The 19,025-nt window shown below is 43.2% G+C and overlaps 1 protein-coding gene across 4 annotated transcripts; it reads left to right on the plus strand.

The window, feature by feature from the left end:
* Positions 1 to 794: 794 nt before the first annotated feature.
* Positions 795 to 4,325, plus strand: LOC122087271 (GATA transcription factor 8-like). 4 transcript variants are annotated; one of them, XM_042656347.1, is made up of 5 exons: positions 811 to 943; positions 1,148 to 1,248; positions 1,497 to 1,707; positions 2,555 to 2,829; positions 3,016 to 4,325. In XM_042656347.1, exons 4-5 carry the CDS (start codon positions 2,569 to 2,571, stop codon positions 3,925 to 3,927), a joined length of 1,173 nt encoding a protein of 390 aa, XP_042512281.1. In that variant the 5' UTR covers positions 811 to 943; positions 1,148 to 1,248; positions 1,497 to 1,707; positions 2,555 to 2,568; the 3' UTR covers positions 3,928 to 4,325. The 4 variants fall into 4 exon arrangements, with proteins under 4 accessions (XP_042512282.1, XP_042512281.1, XP_042512283.1 ...); XM_042656348.1 differs by lacking the exon at positions 1,148 to 1,248 and having other exon boundaries at positions 795 to 943; XM_042656349.1 differs by having other exon boundaries at positions 858 to 1,248; positions 1,497 to 1,685.
* Positions 4,326 to 19,025: the final 14,700 nt, after the last annotated feature.

Here is a 19,025-nt window from a genome sequence, read left to right on the forward strand (position 1 = left end):
CTTTTATAGTAATGGCCATGCACCATTAATATGCATCCATTACTCACCATTTAGGTAATCGAGTCTCATAGGCTAAGGGTATGATCACCTCTATTCATTCAGTTGATTATCAACCAATAATCTGGTTCATGCTATTTGAGAAAATTGGCTAATCAGGCTACAATCAAATTATACACTTGTCATAAACAGTCTAATTAGGCAATAAACAGTCGGTTAATTATGTGGAGGGATCTTAATCTGGCGCCCATCCGACTACTACCAAATACCATTACCGGAGCTGGGCTTTAACCGGTCGAGCCAGTTGAGTACGATTGAGGGGTACTTTGGTCTTTCTAAGTCTTTGATTTTGTCCTTTTCCGTTGATATTTACTGATCTGAAACTGCAAATTCAAACTTTTCACATTAAGAGCGGTAAAAATAAAACCTCGGAAACAGTTTCAGTTAAAAAGGTCCAATTGTCCAAAAAGTCACTCTGTCCTTCCCTGCCATATAAATCCGTTTTACGCAGAGACAATTGAAGTTGAAATAAAAAACTCCAAAACCGACACGAAAAAACGTGAGAGAGCGAGCCGTTTCCATCTGTAGTTTCTCGTCCTTTTCACCATTTTCAAATTTCTACTTCCTCTGCTGCGAAATCTTTCCAAGTTCAAACTCAAAACTCAAAACTCAAAACTCAAAACTCAAATCTCAAATCCGTGTTTCAGTGCCGAAATTAAATATAGAAAAAAAAAGAAGAAAGGATCACTGAGAGGTGGCTGTGGGACCCGTTCATTGCTTGCGGACACCAGAGGAGAGAGAAAGAGAGAGAGAGAAGAAGGGAAAAAAAAGGTATTAAAGACTTCAACATCACGACAGTGAAGGGATCGTAAAAGACAGCTAGCAATGAAGGGGGAGGCTCACCTACCAGAAGTAGAGATCGTATCACGTTCTTGCCCTTTTTAGGGTCTGTTTCTCTCATCCCCTTCCTCTCTTCAAACATAGTCTCTTCTCCTTCTTCAACTTTCTCTTCTGCTCCTTTAACTTTTGCTTCATGTCTTCTTCCATTTTAGATTGAGTTACCTTCAGGTTAGGGTTTAGGAGTAGGTTTTTGGCTTTGTTTCTGTTCCTCTTGTTCGCCATTGTCTGATTTCACGAGGATTTTGCACAGTTTTGAGGAGTTATTGCTTTTGCTGAAGACTAGGGCTTCTGCTTCGTTTCGTTTGGTTTCCTGTTCGGAGTTTTGGGCGGGAAATCAGGTTCTAGGAACAGGTTTGTGTTTGTTTGGCTATCATTCTTCTTTTCATCTATCGGTCTTCCATTTTTGGCAAATTTTCAAGAAATTTCCCACGGGTTTTCGGCGATTATGTTGTGCTTCAAGCGGGACTCTCCCGTCTTGCATTTGGAAAGGAGAATGCATGCAATCCTTGTGATGTAGATAAACGGTTACATTTTTTCTTTTTTTAATTTTAAATTAACTTGCTCTGCTTCTCATTTCTGCTGCTCTCTTTGTTTTGCAGGAGTTGAACGAGATTTCACTGAAGTTAAAGCTTTAGGACTTTTTTTTTTTTTACTTCAATTCTTCTTCGCAGTTTGGATTCGGATTTCGGAGTTGTTCTCTCTACAAGTTGGTGGTCAGTTCAAACTTCAAACAGGCCATACTGGAATAACCAAGAAGAATCTTAAGGAGAGACCATCATCCTTGCGAGGTGCTCATTTTCTATTTCGAAGGTATTATTAGTGTGCATATATACATATTAAATTCTCGAAATCAGCTTGTTAATTACGTGTTCTGCGGAGGATTTGATGCAAATTCCGGTCACGACCCATTGGCTATTCGCTCCTTTGTCGCCTGATAATGACAAGGGCGGTGGCGGTCGTTAACCTGCGCCGTTTGCGTTTTTTTTTTCCCTCTTTCCGGATTTATTTTGCGTTATTTTGGTTTCATCTTATCGAGGGCAGTGATCTTCGTAGAATATAAATAGAAAGTAAATTTGGGTTCCAGAATCCGAATGAAAACGAATGGAAGAAGCTTTGGTTGGTCCGTACCAGACTCAAAAGATGGAGGGTCTCCATCCGATGGTTGAGGTTGTTTGTTAGCGTGGCCACATACACATCTTCCGTGTAGGGCCTACTTGGTTGTTAATATCATCATTTAATGGCCCCACTTTTCTTAGTTTTACTGGACACACTGTATCAGCTCTGCACACGGGCTTTTTGTCGGTGGCCAACAGTAATTGTTTTTGCTTCCAATTTAATTCACCACCTCCACTCCCACTCCCACTCCCCTACTGGGTCCCACAGTGTTCCGTTGCCTCTTACCTATGGACTCACTTGACTGTGACAAGTAGCTACTATCCAAACCCGAAGGCCGAAGTCCGAAGTCCGAACTCCGAAGTCCGAAGTCCGAACTACCTTTGAAGTTTGAATTCTAAACGGGGTATTAAGTACAGGCTTTTAAACCTCGGCCGATACGCTACCGAATCCTAAAAACCTGCTTAGTCTGTGTGTGTGTGTGTAGATTTTGGAAGGAAGTTCTAATTATTTGTTGGGTTTGTGATGATATGTACTCTACCAGTGAGAAAGACAAAGATGATTGGGTCGGGATTTATAGATGATCTAGACAATGACCTATGCGGGGATTTCTTCGACCACATCGACGATTTGTTGGATTTTCCTATGGAGGACGTCGAGGGTGTTGGTGGTGGTGATTTTGGAGGGGAATGCAACGGTTTCCAAGGTACTTGTTGGCCTCCTATGGCAGACGCTTTGGCAGGTCCTACTGCCTCCGTTATCTCCGGCAAAAATGGCGTCACCACCACTACTGAACTTCCCACAGAGCTGTCTGTTCCGGTGAGTTTATTTCTTTTCCAAATGATATATTAGTACGTATGCAATCTTCTTTCCCCCTAGCTTATTCTTATAGTAACATTCGCGTGATTCTTACCTCCCGATTTCTTAATTCCCATTAATATACTTCTTTCCCCCTCCAGAGCTCGACTGATGGTCTTGTTTCTTTCTATGTGCTTTCTTCCCCAGTATGAAGATATTGCTCAGCTGGAATGGTTGTCCAATTTCGTCGAAGATTCGTTTTCTGCCGGGAGTATTATCGTCGAAACAGACTCGTCCTCCATCGGCGGCAACGTCATCAACAACGAGAACAGTAGCAACAATGACAAGGGCAACAAAGACTCTCATCAGTTCCAGACGTCCAGCCCAGTCTCTGTTCTGGAGAGCAGTAGCTCCAGCGCAGGCGGGAACGGTATTGGGAGTGGAAATAGTAGTGGTGGTTTCAGGACCATGCCTCTCAGTCCCGAGATGTTAGTGCCAGGACGTGCTCGGAGCAAGCGCCCACGCCCTGCTACCTTCAACCCTCGTCCACACATCTCCCTCATCTCCCCGACCTCCTCTGCCACTGAGGACCCCTATCCCTTCTCCACCTTAGAATCCGCTTCCGAACTAGACAATTACGCGGAGTCCTTTCTTGTGAACAAGATGCATTTCGAACCCAATGATTTTATTCCGACTTTTGCTTCGGAGACGGACCACCATCACCAGCAGCAGACGAAGAAGAAGAAAAAGAAGAAGCTGCTACCATATCCGGCATCCTCAGGTTCTGCAGGTGCCACGGATCAGCCCCCTCAGCCAGCGGCTGCCGTTAGGAAATGCTTGCATTGCGAGATAACAAAGACCCCCCAGTGGAGAGCGGGACCGTTGGGCCCCAAGACCCTCTGCAATGCATGCGGCGTCAGATACAAGTCCGGCCGGCTCTTCCCAGAATACAGGCCCGCAGCCAGCCCAACGTTCGTGTCGTCGTTGCACTCCAACTCCCACAAGAAGGTGATAGAGATGAGGATCAAGGCTACCAACCAGTCATCCTTCTCGCCTGCAACTACTCCAGCGACACCAGAATTGGTGCCCAATAACAACCCTTCGCTTGATTACATCTGAGGCGGAAAAGGAAGTATGCACCAAGCCTCCGGACCTGCCAGGAGAAGTTCTCAATTTTTCTTCTTTTCCCCTTTTGTGGGTTCTTCTTTAGTCAGTGAATTTGTTTGTTCTTTGGTTTTTTGTATATATAATGGGGAGGAAAACGAGGATAGGAGCAAAATGGATGACCAAATTCTTAGCGCTTGAGTTAAAAACAGAGGAAAAAGAAAGGTAGACGACCAAGTCTGAAAGTTAGAGAGAAAGAGGTTAGTGGCATTAGGGAAATTATAGATAGTAGGTGTATGTGCTTAGGTTTAGGTATTAGTTGTTGAAATGTCTTCTTTTGTTCCTTTAATTTTTGGGAATTCTTCTTTTTGGCAGTTGATTTTGTTATCATAAAAGGAATTCATATTAGATCCTTTCCGTGTGCAAGTCGATCCATTGGTTTCATGAATCTTTTGTACCGGAATAGGGTCAATCTGTATCCGTATCCGCAGGGAATGATATGGGTAATGATCAAACAGCCAGATAATGCACTCCGAACTATTGGTGAAAGGGTGGAGCTCCTCTGAGTTCCTGAGCGTAAGACATGGAGGAGTGGCCACGGTACAATACATTTTCAGTACTTCATGATTGAAGTTTCACAGCTGTGCAGGCAGTGCCCATCCTTTGCAAAAGATATGCTGTAAGTGGGTCTGCATGGGCCTGGAAGATAAGTGCCACTAGTACTTAGCATTGCCTTTATTATTTAGCAGAGCATCTGGATTCTGGACTGTGGTGCACATGTTTGTCATGCAATTGTTTCATGTGCTTAGAAGCACTTGGGCCCAACGTATATTACGCACCATTTTTTCAAATAGTGCGTGTGTTTGGTATCCATTCTCCTAATCGATCTTGGATCTAGAATGTATTCTGAAACGAGAAAATTGAGATGAAAATTGAGATAAGTGGAGTTTTAGAATATGTTCGTGATCAGAATCGATTCCGAGAATTCATATCAATCACAGCCTTGGTTTGCAAAATGAGCTTGTATGATTAGCGAGTTCAAGGTGGTGTATAGAAGCTTTTTCTTCTTACCTAACAGGTAGGGATGGATGTAAATGGATCAGATTAGGATCAAATTTGGATTGGATCAGGTAAGAATCCTGATATTTTCTAACCAGATATGGGTACCCTTAAACGGATACAAATGCGGATCAAATTTGGATTTTCAACCATCCGTTTACTCGTTAACCCGTATAATCCGAACTTTTCTCCTCCCAATGAATACAATTTGCTCTTAATCCATCTTTCTAAGTTGTCTTATTTCTTTTCCCCATTCTCTAAAATCTGTCTAAACTTCAAGAACATTCCAAATCATTTATTGATTATTTATTCAGATCTGATGATTATTATCCAAATAATTTGGATTTTAATCTAGATACCTTTTGTCCGAAACGGATATGGATGCAATTTCGAATTCCGATTTTGGCTAGCCACAGGGTCATGGAGGTTGGACCATCAATAAGGTTTTTTCTTGCCCTAATGGGTCTTGAAGCATCAGACCATCATTATTTAGGTAAAAGTAAATTTGGTTAAAACACTTGACTCGATGAGCTCTCTTCTTACTTCTTAGACTATTAGAATTATGTTGTCTTCTTCCCTTATTGTTGAGCTTTCATGGGATGCGCTTAGTTAAGTCTCAACTCCAAAACATATCTCAGACCCTTGTTGGTTTGAGGGTTGTGGTAATGTGGTGTCACGGCATTGCCTCGCTAGCAAGCTTCCTATTCCCATCTATGGTTTCTCTGTGGGCCATCTGTGCTGCCCTAAATTGCATCCATATTCAAGAGCCTATCTTTAATTGTACTCGCTTTGATTCTCCTACTGTCTTACTCCCTTCTCTAAGTCATCGTCTTTTTTGGTAGTGTTTGATCTGTCAAGAGAGCTTTAAGAAATGAAGAAATTGAAATACAAAACAATTTGCCACTTGGATCAGACGATATAAACTAATCCATACAGAATTGGACATGCATGAGTGGGTCCAACCCATCCCAAACCCATTCTATTGCATTTAAAGGTGCAACTGTGCTGGCTTGGGTTCGAGTCTTTAAAGGCCTAGTCCTAGCCTGGGGTACATCAGTCCCAGCCCAACCTCTCGCTGGGATTCCTGGACCCCTCCTGAACCATCGGGCTTTGGTTCGGTCCACGCCAGAGCTTAGTGTAAGGGCTGGAATTTGTATACATTTGAAGCTAAGGCCCAGTAACCTATACTTTGTAATCACTTTTTTGACTTGTGGGAACTTTAAGAAAGTTTGATTGGGTTGAAATTTTACATATGTAAGAGGTGCATTTGGGCCAGACTGAGCTGGTTTTATAAAACCCTTGCCCAATCCAGCCCAACCCTTAATGTTCCCTGGTTGGGCCAAGCTGGGTTGGATCGACTCTGATTGACCCTAGCAAACCCTTTGTATGATGTAAATGATGTATTACTCTATTTTACATATTTATATATAAAAAATTATGTAAATTAGGTATAATTGCTACAGGGTCAAGCCAGGCTCCAACTGTGGCCTGGGCCTGGGCCTATCTCAGCCCAACCCCAAATCTTAAATTCTCATCCCTAGCCTAACCGCACAGGCTGAAAATCCCAACCTAGGCCCATCAGGGTCAAGGCAGGTTCAGGCTTGCCCGGCCAAACAAACTCGGACGGTCGCACCCTTATATGAGAGCATGACATTAACATAGTTAGAAAACCAAAGAAGCTATGAAGGGAACTAATTAATCACATAATAGCTATGTTTGGTTGTTTTCCATGTTGTGTGTTATATGGTGAAGGGCATGGGAAAGCTTCTCGGTATATATATTTGTTACACTGGACAGCCTAGACCATTGCATTTCCATACCTATCCCATTCAATTATATGTTGCTGCAGTTATTTTTAGCTAAAAAAAGGAATCCACTTAGAAGAAAATTGCATATAAAATTTAATATTAACTGGCCAATTTGGAAAAAAATTAATAGGTTGCGAGATGAAAAGAAGTGCCTAACGCACTTGATAGCATGTAGTACCTGAAAGCTTATTGCTACCAGGAGGCCCCACAGAATAGGATAGAATAGGACTGATATATATATATATATAAAATAAAGTTAATGTAGGTATTGAAAGCATGAAGAGAAGAAAGAGATGTAAAAGATTAAATGTAGGAGAATATCATAACATAGTCATTCATCCTATGGCATTTTTTTCATATATGTGGAGTTGTCATCGTCTGCATTTCTGTGGAGACGCTCAAAGCACACTAGGGAGTTGGAAATTGGGATCAAAAGATCAATGGGACACTACTGCAACTACTAGATATATATATTTTACCGTACTGTTATGAAATATGACTGCTACACCGACATCACAACCACCATTTAGAGAGAGAAAAAGAGAGCGACAACAGACGACAACCAGGGCAGACCAGACACAGATTTTGCGCTATTCTTCACTCCCCATCCCTCGGTCCATCTATATATCACCATCAACCTCTCTCTGTCTGTCTATGACAAATCAATTCATTTAAGCGGCCATTTATTGCGTTTCATAATCTGACAGTCTTGACTGTTGCCACATGGCTCAACAGTGCATGGAGGCAGTGGAGTTGTTTCTTTCCCCACGTCACGCTTGGGTGTTTGGTTGGTTAATTTGCCAAGTGTATGTATGTCTCCTGCACCCTTCACATCTGTCATCTCTCTCTCCTGCACTCCTTCTGTCACTCTCTGCCCCTATGACGATGATCTGTTAATAGTTTTACTGAAAGTCTGTAAGATGGAGACGAAGAAGATGAAAGGGCATACCCCAGTGACATTGTCGGCCTGTGCAAGGGACGATAGCGAAGGAAGGAATCATCGTCGGTGGAGCACCAAACCCAGCACACCCAGGTAGTTGACAAATATATGCTTTCGTTTAGTAATGCATCGTCTTCATACATACGGTTCAGAGAGAGACAGAGATCAGAGATATTTCCCCACTATTTTTAGGCCTCCATCAGTAAATCCAGACCATAAAGTTTAAGGGTCCTGGGTCCTGGGTCCTGGGTCCTGGGTCCTGGGTCATACTCAGTGTAAGGAAAGGAAGCAACCCGTGATGAGTTACATCGACAACGACAAAATCACTTTCCAGGATAAACAATTTGTTGAACGAGGTGACTCACTGTGAAGGCATTGTGTTGCCGTAATGACCTAAAGGGTAGCATTAGGTAATAAGCAGGGACCATGCATGCCTCAAGAAGGGGAGAGAACCTGAGTTCAACTCTTCTCTACTCTTTGGAGTTGGGAGCCATCTCCACAAGCCCTCATGCTTTCCGGTTTTTAATTAGAATCAACCTGATATGATTGACCCGTAATGATATTGTTACGTGCGAGAAAGGGAGGGGGAAATAAATTAAAAGAAAATAAAATAGTAGATGAAATTAGAGAAAAAAAATAAGGGTGACAAGAGAAATTATAAAAAAAAATAAAGGGTGGTTTACGGACAAAGTCTGAGGTCTGGCTTAGATAAGAAAGTCTACCTTAACTCATAGAGTTTGATTTAGTTCAAAACTTTTTTTTTTATTAAACTTCTACTAATTTATAGTATACATCTATGGTTACATAACTTCCCTTCTCACGATGATTACATTGCCACGATATTATTATTATTGTGTTAATTAAAATAACTTCCTACCTCCACTAAAACACTACATGATAATTAAAATTTACAGTTACTTAGGATTAATAATAAGATAACTAACCGTCGTGCCTAATCGTCACGTAAACATCTTAAATCAAGAAAGAACTGGTAAGAGAGATCGCCCCATGCCTGTGGCATCTTTTGCTCGATACATAACAGATATCGGTATTGATTTCTGTATTAATACTGACGGCGAGCGATACCATGAATTATAAAACCTTGTCCACAAGTGCGTGTATACCAAACAACCAACCGACCGACCAACCGTGGAGATCACAGTTTAGAGTTAATTAAAGACTCCACGCCACACACCATTCTCACGATTGACAACTATGGAAGCAATTACTCGTTTGGGACGTACGTAAGAGGAGAATATCTCTCTCTCTCTCTCTCTCTCTCTCTCTCTCTCTCTCTCTCTCGATGGTTAAGGGCTTTTAACTTTTAAGGCCCAAAGAGGAGGGAAGAGGTAGGGAGCAGATTGGCATGGTGAGAGTTTAAAATTAAATACCAAAGTAGTTCTGCTGCCTCATTATTATTCAGGTGAATGACGCTCATATATCTCTACTTTTTTCCTCCAAGCCACAGAGAGAGAGAGAGAGAGAGAGAGAGAGAGAGAGAGAGAGAGAGAGAGAGAGAGAGAGAGAGAGACAAGCCTCATGAGAACGAAACTGTGAACGCGTATAACTGGGGAAAATAATCCTCTGTTTTTCTTATTCATATTTTTCTTTGTTTTGCTACCTGCAGAACACGACACGTGGACAACTTTAAGACCAACGCACCGGATGTAATAATCCTCACCCAACCTTGACCGTTGGATCCTCTATTGTCCACGTGTCATGTTCTGCAGGTAGTAAAACAAGAAAAAACATGGATGAGAAAAACAGAGGATTTTGATCCTATAACTGGCCCCTCCCTTTCCTCCATGGCTTCATCCTTATGGAATTGTTTGGCTTAAAAGCCTCATTCAAGACCACCCCTATCTCCAGCAGGACACAATTGTGAACACTCTCTGAGTGTTTCATACATTTGTGGCACAGGTGGTAACTCTCAAACGATACGATCATTTTTTGGATCCTAATCCACTTTTTCAAATGCCCTGAGAGTCCCCTGCCATGGCCCTCCCCCCGGACGGGATTCTGCTAACTACGTATTCTCCTACCGTTTTTGAGTCCTCTTTCCCCCACCCTCTACCCTCCACCCTCCACCCTCCACCCTCCACCCTCCCTCTCTTCCTCTCTCTTGCTACAAAATGCTTGGAGCTCTCCTCCTCCGACTTTTGCCTCCCCCTCTGCTGGAGGACTCCCCTTGCAATTTATCCCCCCTGCCATACTTGGTGAATCTCTCATTGCCAAATGCCCTGAGGGCCTGCTTGATGATGAAGCTTCCAGGTGGTCCTCATCGCTTGTTGGCCACTTCTTGGGGAAGTGACCTCCGTTCCTTTTGGTGAAATCCTCTCTCCTTAAGCAATGGAAGCCTTCGGGCTCTGTGGACATTTTTCTTATAGATCACAGATTCTTCTTGTTCAAATTTTCCGATGAGAGAGAAAAGTCCGTTGCCTTGAGGGTGGCCCTTGGCGTGTGGGGCAGAATCCCATCTTCCTTCGATCCTGGCACCGCCGATTGTTTCTCAACCAGGTAGATTACTCTACCATCTAGCTTTGGGTTTCCCTACCTGGTCTTCCCCTGCACTTCTGGTGCTCCGATGGACTGAGCACTGTGGTGTTGGTTCTCGGATAGTCGATTTGTTTCGATTTCGCACATGCTGCAAAGATCGGCTTGCTTATGCGCGCATCTGTGTGGAAGTTTCAGCCTCTGCAACGCTCCCTTCCTCTATCTCTGTCCAAGATGGAGATGCGTTTACCTTCCAACAATCCGTTTGTTATGATTGGAGACCCCCTCGTTACTTAAGCTGCAAGGTCTTTAGTCACAATACAGCCGTCTGCCTTCCTAGGCCCTCGTCCTCTGCCGATGATGTGAACTGTCACACTCCGTTCACACAGAACCGGACCGGTGACCGGGTTAACTCCGATTAACCCAAACCTGCCAGGATCATCTGATACAATACCCCACCACAGCATACCCACATCTAAGATAAGTGTTCAAAAGTTCAGCAGAAGACTTAAATTACCTGTAAATATCCCTAATATACTTGATACCCAAATTATAGTATATAGCTACGTACATGTGGGCCCGCAAGCATGATATTTACACAAAAAGAATAACAATTTACGTTTCAAGTACACAAAAGGGGAGGTCATCAAAAGAATCAAAAATTAAAATCCTGTACGGTGTCATTACTGCAGTCCCGCAGCACAGCCCTCGCACGTGCAATTAGCACCGTGCTCATACTCCTCAGGGACCCACCAATCCTCATTAGAAAACTCGACAGTGGAGCTCGACTCCTGATCTTCAGGCGGGTGACCTGCAAAATCATCTAAAAGATGTGCGTATGTGGGATGAGCTCACTAGCTCAATAAGTGAAAAGAAGGACCACACAACAATCACATCCATATGCACTATATGCTATGCAATTCATTTTAAATCTTATACACCTAAACAACATTACTAAGTCTTTGGTTTTGTGCTACTTACAACCACAGTGTGTGTATGCCCCGGATAAGAGTCGCGAACTCCATCCCACCATGAGTACTCAAAAAAGTAAAGCATGTTGCCACCGGCTTTTAACATAAAAGTAAATGGCAGAAAAGTAAAGATGCTAACTCCAGCAATTTAAAAGCAGTACGATTGGCCATTTTGATTATACCACTAAGGTTGCCGATTGTCCTAATGACCAGCCAGATGTATGTCTAACCGCCACAATGACCCGACAATCGCGACCACTGCTTCCCTCTAAGTGATAACCCAACACCTCAACCCTTGTTGGGAAGGATCGTATCACAATGAATGAAAATCCTAAACCGCATGCTCCTATATGACAAAGTACGATTGCATAGTATCATCACGTCCCATACCACGGGCCACCAATGCACTCGTTTTCAAGCCGACTACGCCGTCTAGTCTAATAATGCATCATGCACAGTAATCCAATCACTCACCACATAAGCACATCAATCATTTAACATTGAGAATGTAAGGCACAACACACATATCATAAATCATTAATTTAGAATGCACAAGCAAATGCACACGAATGGCATACGAGGATGACTAATCTACACATAATTTGCATGATGATATGGCTAGTCTAGATATAATTTAATGGTGCAAAACAAGCCTTAAAATAAGGTCAAATTTCCTCTCCCCACTTGTTGTGTACAAAAACTCACGCACGGTGCGGGTGAGATCCGGTGCGAGAAACGTAAGTTTCTAGTGAAACCTATCATAAGTGAATGAAGTTAGTATTTCACCACTTTGGGGTTAAAACTAACGAGATTTGATGTTTAAATCATATTTAAAATCATAAAAAAAGGTTGTCCGTCCGTTTTGGGCCCATTTGGACTCAAAAATCTTGTTGGGGGGCCAACAGGTGGGCCAGACAACCCGCCTGTCTTCACCCACCGGTCTTTGCCCGCCGGTCTTCTCAAGCGGGCAAGATTTTCCCACCGGTCCAACCGGTGGGCACCCTCAGGAGGGCGAGTTTGCCCGTCGATCCCCACCCACTAGTGGGAACCGAGGTGCTGCCCCCTCAGGCGGGCAGCTTCGCCTGCCGGTCCTCGCCCACCTGTGGGGGCAAAAATCTGCTTTCTTCCTTGAAACGTTCCCCAATCTTGGGGAAATCAAATGGGGTTGTTCCAATCATATTTTTCACACATCTAAGGTCTTATAAGATGATTCTAACCTAGATCTAAGTTAGATTTAAGGATTGAAAAACCATCTTACTTTCTTTGCTCAAGAACTCTTCCAAAACCCCAAATCACCTCTTAGCTCAAGAAATCACCAATGCTTCTCAAATCTTGTAAACACTTCGTTAAACCTTTCAAAATCAACACATAGACCATCTATTAAACCTTAGATTCGTCATCTCAAGTGGGATTTACAAGATCTCAAGGAACTCTACCCAAATCAAGGGTTTCACATGGGGTTTGGTGAAAGTTTAAGAAGTGTAGCTTTCGCTCATCTCATATCATAGGCCTCGTGTTGGGGATCACCTTTTCGGTGTCGGAATGAGAAGATCAAACCTCGGCGTCGCTTAAAACCATTTATTCCTCCTCTTTCTTTCCCTTTCTTCTTCTTCGTTCTCTTTTCTTCCTTTCTTTTCTCTCTCCTCTTTACTCTTCTCACCAACTCCTTAATGCATTAAATGGGAAAAGGAGAAACACAATAAGTACTATTTATACTTAGAGAATATCTAGTAACCATATGGGTGGGTCACTCAGGTGGGCGGATTTGCCCGCCTGTGACCGTCCACCTATTGATCCAACAAGTGAGGTTTCAATGGAATTCGACTCTCGGCATGTATTTTACTCTCGGCACAAAGTATATTATACGTATACACTTTAGGATACGACTATATACCAGCATTATCCGTACATGGCCTTATGATACGTGCATGTACACGGCTTGGGTACACCCGTCTCCTCTGGCACTGACTCGGACTTGTCTGGCTAACCTGTATTCAAAGTCACCCTTGCCATCATAGTCTATAAGGAACCGTGTAATTAAACCAGGGTCCTGCATGGTTAAACTGGGTCAACCGTGTAATTAAACCAGATTTTGAAAGTAGGGTATCACATGAACCTTATTTCAGTTGGGACTTCCCTGAGAAGGGACCACTCCCTTATGTCCGATCCTGATCAGAGACCTTTTCTCCCCCCTCCAGGATGTGGGCATCAGCTCTCTAAGCAATGAAGACCATCACGACCAGCTGCTGCCATTGCTGTCGATGTCTTCCTGGCCCCGTCGATCCAGCGTGATCCTTTGCCCATTAGTCACAACAGGTCCTCGATGTTGCAGGTGGATTTGGAGGTCTTTGTCAACTTGGCCTATCCAGTCGCTGTCGATGTCCCTCCCCTTGAGCCTCTGGAATCCATACCTATTTCTGTCGAATCGACCAAAGTTGTTTCATCCGAAGAGGGCTCTTCCACCTCTGCTTCATCCTCTGATGACAGAGCCTCCAGAGATTCTTCCTCTAACGATGATTCCTCGAATTGTGAATCCTCTCCAAGTGAGTCTAATGGTGATGGCTCTCCCTCTGACGAGTCTGATCACCCAATGGAAATCTCACCTGCGTCTGAGCCTCTCGATGCCTCTCATGCCCCCTTTTATGTTGAAGACCCTCTGTCGATTATAGGCCACTGCCCCTCCTCGCCTTCCACTGCTGGGCTAGTGAACTCTGGATCCTTGGGCCTGGCAGTTGGCCCATCTAGCTATCGCCCCTCACATCTTAAATCCCCCTCTGGATCGGCCCACCTCTCTGGCTTAGTTTGTTCCCCTTCTGGCCCAGCCTAGGCCCTTTCTCCTACCCTTGGAAACCAGCCCATCATCTCCACCCCTGGCCTTTCTCCTTCCACCAAATCCTTTTCCTTGAACCTGACCCAGAACTCCTCCGTTAATCTTTCTTCCCTGCCCAACAGGTCTGCCAAATGTTTGAATGTCTTGGCCTCTCGGCCTCCAACTTCCAAGTTGCTCCTTGCTCATGGTGACCCCGACCCCCCTTTGTCTTATTGTTGGTGACACAGTTCCAGACCTAAAGTTGTTCGTGCCTGCTCCAATCCTTTGGAGCACGAGAAGCCTCCCTTCACTAGTGCCTGATGCCTCACAGCCTGGTCTGGAATCTTAGGGGCTTGAATTCCCCCCATAAGTAAGCGGCTGTCCGGTTGCTTATGAAAGATTATCATCCTAGTTTTTGTTGCCTATTGGAAACTCACATTAAAGAGGCCTCTTTCTCCCGTGTTGCTGCATCCATTGCCTCTGGCTGGTCCTCTCTTACAAACCACTCCAAGAACCCAAATGGTAGAATCTGGTTTCTTTGGGATGCTTCCAAACTCTCTATCACTCTCGTTTCCTCCTCCTTCCAGTTTTGTCACCTAAATATTTCTGACACTGCGTGTAGCTTCTCTTTCCTCTTCTCCGCCGTCTATGCTTCTAATCGTTTGTTGGACAGGAGCACTCTTTGGGCTGACTTACGCAGACTTGGTGGCCAGGTTGGGTCTGGGCCTTGGGGTATTTGTGGGGATTTCAATGTGGTTTGTTCTGCCCATGAAAAGCAAGGAGGGGGTCATCTGAATTTGGGAAGCATTGACGCTTTTAATGAGTGCATTGAGGATTTGGATGTGGATGACCTTTGTTGGTCTGGTATTAATTTTACTTGGAACAACAGAAGATCATGCTTTGATCGTATTATCTGTAAGCTTGACCGGATGTTAGTAAATGAAGCTTAGCTTTCCATCTTCCCTTTCTCTCATGCCACCTTTGAGCCGCCCACCACTTCAGACCATAGCCACATTTTGCTTCTCATTCAGTCCTTGACCTCATTTGGTCCAAAACCTTTCAAATATTCTAACATGTGGTCCTCTCACCCTGATTTCTTTTGCCTTGTTCAATCAGCTTAGGATAAGCCTTTCCTATCCCACTCCACCCCTCTTATTGTCTTGGCCAGGAAGTTAAAAAATGTCAAAGAAGCTCTTAAGTATTGGAATACTAATACTTTTGAGAACATTTCTTCTCTTGTTGCTGATTGCAGGAACAAGCTCACTTCCATTTAGATTTAGTCACAAGCTGATCACCTGAATGTTTCCCTGGCTGAGGAGGAGAAAACTAAATCTGCAAAGCTTGCCTCCTTATTGGCTAGTGAGGAAAGCTTCCTGAAGCAAAAATCCATAATTAATTACTTGGAGCTAGGGGACTCTAATTCTTCCTATTTCCATCGATCTCTCAAAGCAAGGAACAACTTCATCTCCGTTTTCAAGCTTACTAATTCTGAGGGTGTTCAAGTGGACAAAGTTGAAGAGATTAAAGAGGTGGCAGTGGATCATTTAAAGAAGTTGTTCAATCCCCCCTCTATTCCGGCAGCCGCCATTCCTGTTGGACTCATCAACAAGTTCATTCCTTCCAATATGGCTCAAATGCTTTGGTCTACCCCAGGAAATCACTAAGGCAATTTTCTCTCACAAAACTGGTAAAGCATCGGGTCCGAATGGGTTTAGTATGGGTTTTTTCACCTCAGCATGGGATATTATCAGAGAGGATTTGATTAAAACTATCAAAAGCTTCTTCTTCATCCCGAGCCAGGTCAAGGGTATTAGTCACACTTTCCTCTATCTTATTCCTAAGAATGATGGAGCAAGCTCTATGGATGATTTTAGGCCATTATCCCTTTGCAACATTCTATACAAGTTCATCGTCAAAATCCTTGCCATTCGGATCAAGAATGTGGTCAATTCCCTTGTTAGCAAGAACCAGTCAGCTTTCATCCCTGGAAGAAGCATTGGTGATAACATCCTTCTTTACCATGAGATTGTTTGAGGGTTTGACAGAAAAGACCATTATCCTATCATTCTTATGAAGATTGACATCCATAAGGCTTTTGATTCTCTTCGGTGGAATTTTATCATCTCGGTTCTCACTTAAATGGGCCTGCTTTCACCAACTGGATTGTCCATTGCATTGCTTCTCCCAAGTTTTCTGTTTTGGTTAATGACAGTCCGACAAACTTCTTCTCTCCCTCAGCCGGTATTAGGCAAGGATGTCCCCTTTCGCCTTACATCTTCTGCCTTGCTATGGAAGTTCTCTCTAGAAATTTATAGCTGGCCACTGATCAAAAGCTCATCTCCCTCATTCCCAATTGCAGAGCTCTCAAGTTGACCCATCTTACCTTCGTCGATGATTTGATGATATTCTCCAAAGCGGATGGCCCCTCCTTAGATGCTACTATACATTGCATAGATCTCTTTTCTAGGATGTCTAGCCTTCAGATCAACCAAAAGAAATCTCTCCTCTTCCTCTCAGGTATCTCAGATGACGTGAAGGCCTCTCTCCTTTAGAAATCTGGGTTTGCTTTGGGTTCTCTACCAGTTAAGTACCTGGGGCTTCCTCTTATTCCTGGGAGGCTTACTACCCATCACTGCACTCCTATGTTGGATCTCATCAGGAAATGCCTTCACCTTTGGAAAGGAAAGGTTTTATCCTTTGTGGACTGACTAGTGCTTGTTAAAGCTGTCCTTCAAGCTTCTTATATTTGTTGGACTGGAATCTATGGGCTACCCAAGACCATTATATCCAAAATGGAATCCATCTTTGCTTCCTTCCTCTAGAAAGGGTGTGAATCTTCTAGATTCCTTCACCTGATCAGTTAGGCCACAATGTGCCTCCCTAAAAATGAAGGGGGCTTGGGTCTTAGGCAGATCAAGAACGTTAACAATGCAGGAATCTTAAAGCTCATCCAGAAAGTGGTTTCCAGGAAGAAATACATTTGGGTGGACTGGGTCTACTCGCATATTATCAAGCAGGGCTCCTTCTGGTCTATGACCTCTCCTCCAGACTCCTCCTGGGTGTGGCGCAAGATATTCTCACTCAGAACCATTCCCTCTAGATCTATCTCCTATAGCATTGGGGATGGCTCCTCGACCTTCCTCTGGTTTGATACTTGGCATCCGATGAGAATCCTCTCTAATGTGCTCACTGCCTGTAGCATCTATAGTTTGGGGCTGCCTAGGAATGCTAGAGTTGCAGACATTTTATCATTTGGAGTATGCCCCCCCTCCCCCCCAACTCACTCCTCTCCCCAGTTTGTTGAGAGTTGGAATAGCTTGCCTACTCTCCATCTTGGAGGGCATCAGAGAAGTGATTCAGTCCTTTGGCTCCACTCTTCAAATGGGTTCTTCAGTTCCAAGACTACTTGGGATCATATCAGATTGCATGGAGACCCAGCTCCATGGCACAAGTTTATTTGGTTCAGGCATCATATTGCAAGGCAAAGCTTCACGACTTGGAGGGTCTTCAAGAAGTGCCTTCCTATACAAGCATTCCTCATCCAGAGAAGAATCTCAGCGTCCCCAGCTTGCTATTTTGCGGCTCAGAGCCAGAAGACATTGATCATCTTTTATTCACCTGCACTGTTTCATGCTCCATTTGGACTTTTGTCCTATCCAAATACTGGCCGGCCAGAAGAAGAATCCTTCCCTTTCATATAGAGTGGATTTGGATGGACATGACCTTCCAAGGGAAGACTATATGTGATATGATTGTCAAGCTTTCTTTCTGTGCCTCAATCAACCAAATTTGGATAGAGTGCAATCATAAAAAATGAACCTCCAACTCTCGGCCTCTTGAAAATATTTGGAGTTCCATATTTTCTGATGTCAAAGCAAGGATCTCTAAAGTTGCTATCACTTGTCTCCCTTCCCCTAGAAATTGCTATATTGTAGACTCTTGGGATCTTCACTCCTCTGTGGTTTCGGACTTTAGCCTTCTCTTGAGGGCTAAGTCCTTTTTAATTTTCTTTCTCCCTCCCCTTAGGGGCTTGTAAGTATTTTCTTTGTCTTGGTAATGAATTATTTATTCACCCAAAAAAAACTATGAACACACTCTCTCTCTCTCTCTCTCTCTCTCTCTCTCACACACACACACACACACACACACACACATTGGGCTACAATCATAATTTTACTGATTTGTGGAAAACGGAAGCGGTTTTTTCATAGGCCCCAAGAGAGTTTAACTTATGACTTAAAAATATCAGTATTAGATTGAACAAATTGATCAATCCATATCAATATCAGGCCAATACCTGTCAAATCCTTTATCAGTAGAATGGTTCTTGTTAGAGGCAAATCTGTTAAAAAAAATCCATTTCTTAATTTTTTTGGAAAAAAGAATTGCATTGTTCTATGTCCCGATATAGGTGGGGCACAAAAAAATGACACTATCCCTCTCCTAGATATTTTTTTGGGATTTTTCATTGGTCTGCACATTGACACAATGGCCACATAAGTGGACAAGGTTTCCTCACCCCTCTTTTATATTTAAATCGAGGGCAAAACCTTCTAATACTTAAAATCATGCTCACAACCTCTTATTAATGTGAAGTATTGGTCCTTGCTAACTGAGTTACTCCGTTGGATTTCAAATAAAAGCATTTTATGATCGTGACAAATCATCATAATTGAAACAACCATAAATAAGGTGATTTCAGTTTCTTGGTATGATTATGTGGGGAGGCACCTCACATCATCACGTGGATAGAAAATTCAGATTGGTGCACAGCGTCTCCGTGCACACACTAACTCATCCCTCTTGTGTTGGCATTTTTCTCATATATGTTGTTGTCATCCTCAAACGAATACTAGCTTAGTCTAATGATGATAACTTCAGCTTAAAAAGTCCATGCCCAAGGAAGAAGGTTGTGGGATTAAATACTATTATATACATATGTGAGTAGATAAGTGTCTATAAGAGTAGGTGGTCATTAACTTTATTAGTGTCTAGTAAAATAGTAGAATTAAAAAAAAAAAAAAAATCATCTA

Source organism: Macadamia integrifolia, chromosome 8, assembly GCF_013358625.1.
Source record: "Macadamia integrifolia cultivar HAES 741 chromosome 8, SCU_Mint_v3, whole genome shotgun sequence".
Classification (NCBI taxonomy): Eukaryota; Viridiplantae; Streptophyta; class Magnoliopsida; order Proteales; family Proteaceae; genus Macadamia; species Macadamia integrifolia.

Coding starts and splice junctions, on each gene's coding strand:
- LOC122087271 (XM_042656348.1), top strand. CDS start 2,569: ATGATTGGGTCGGGATTTATAGATGATCTAGACAATGACCTATGCGGG. Junction 2,830..3,015: donor CCACAGAGCTGTCTGTTCCG/GTGAGTTTATTT, acceptor TTTCTTCCCCAG/TATGAAGATATTGCTCAGCT.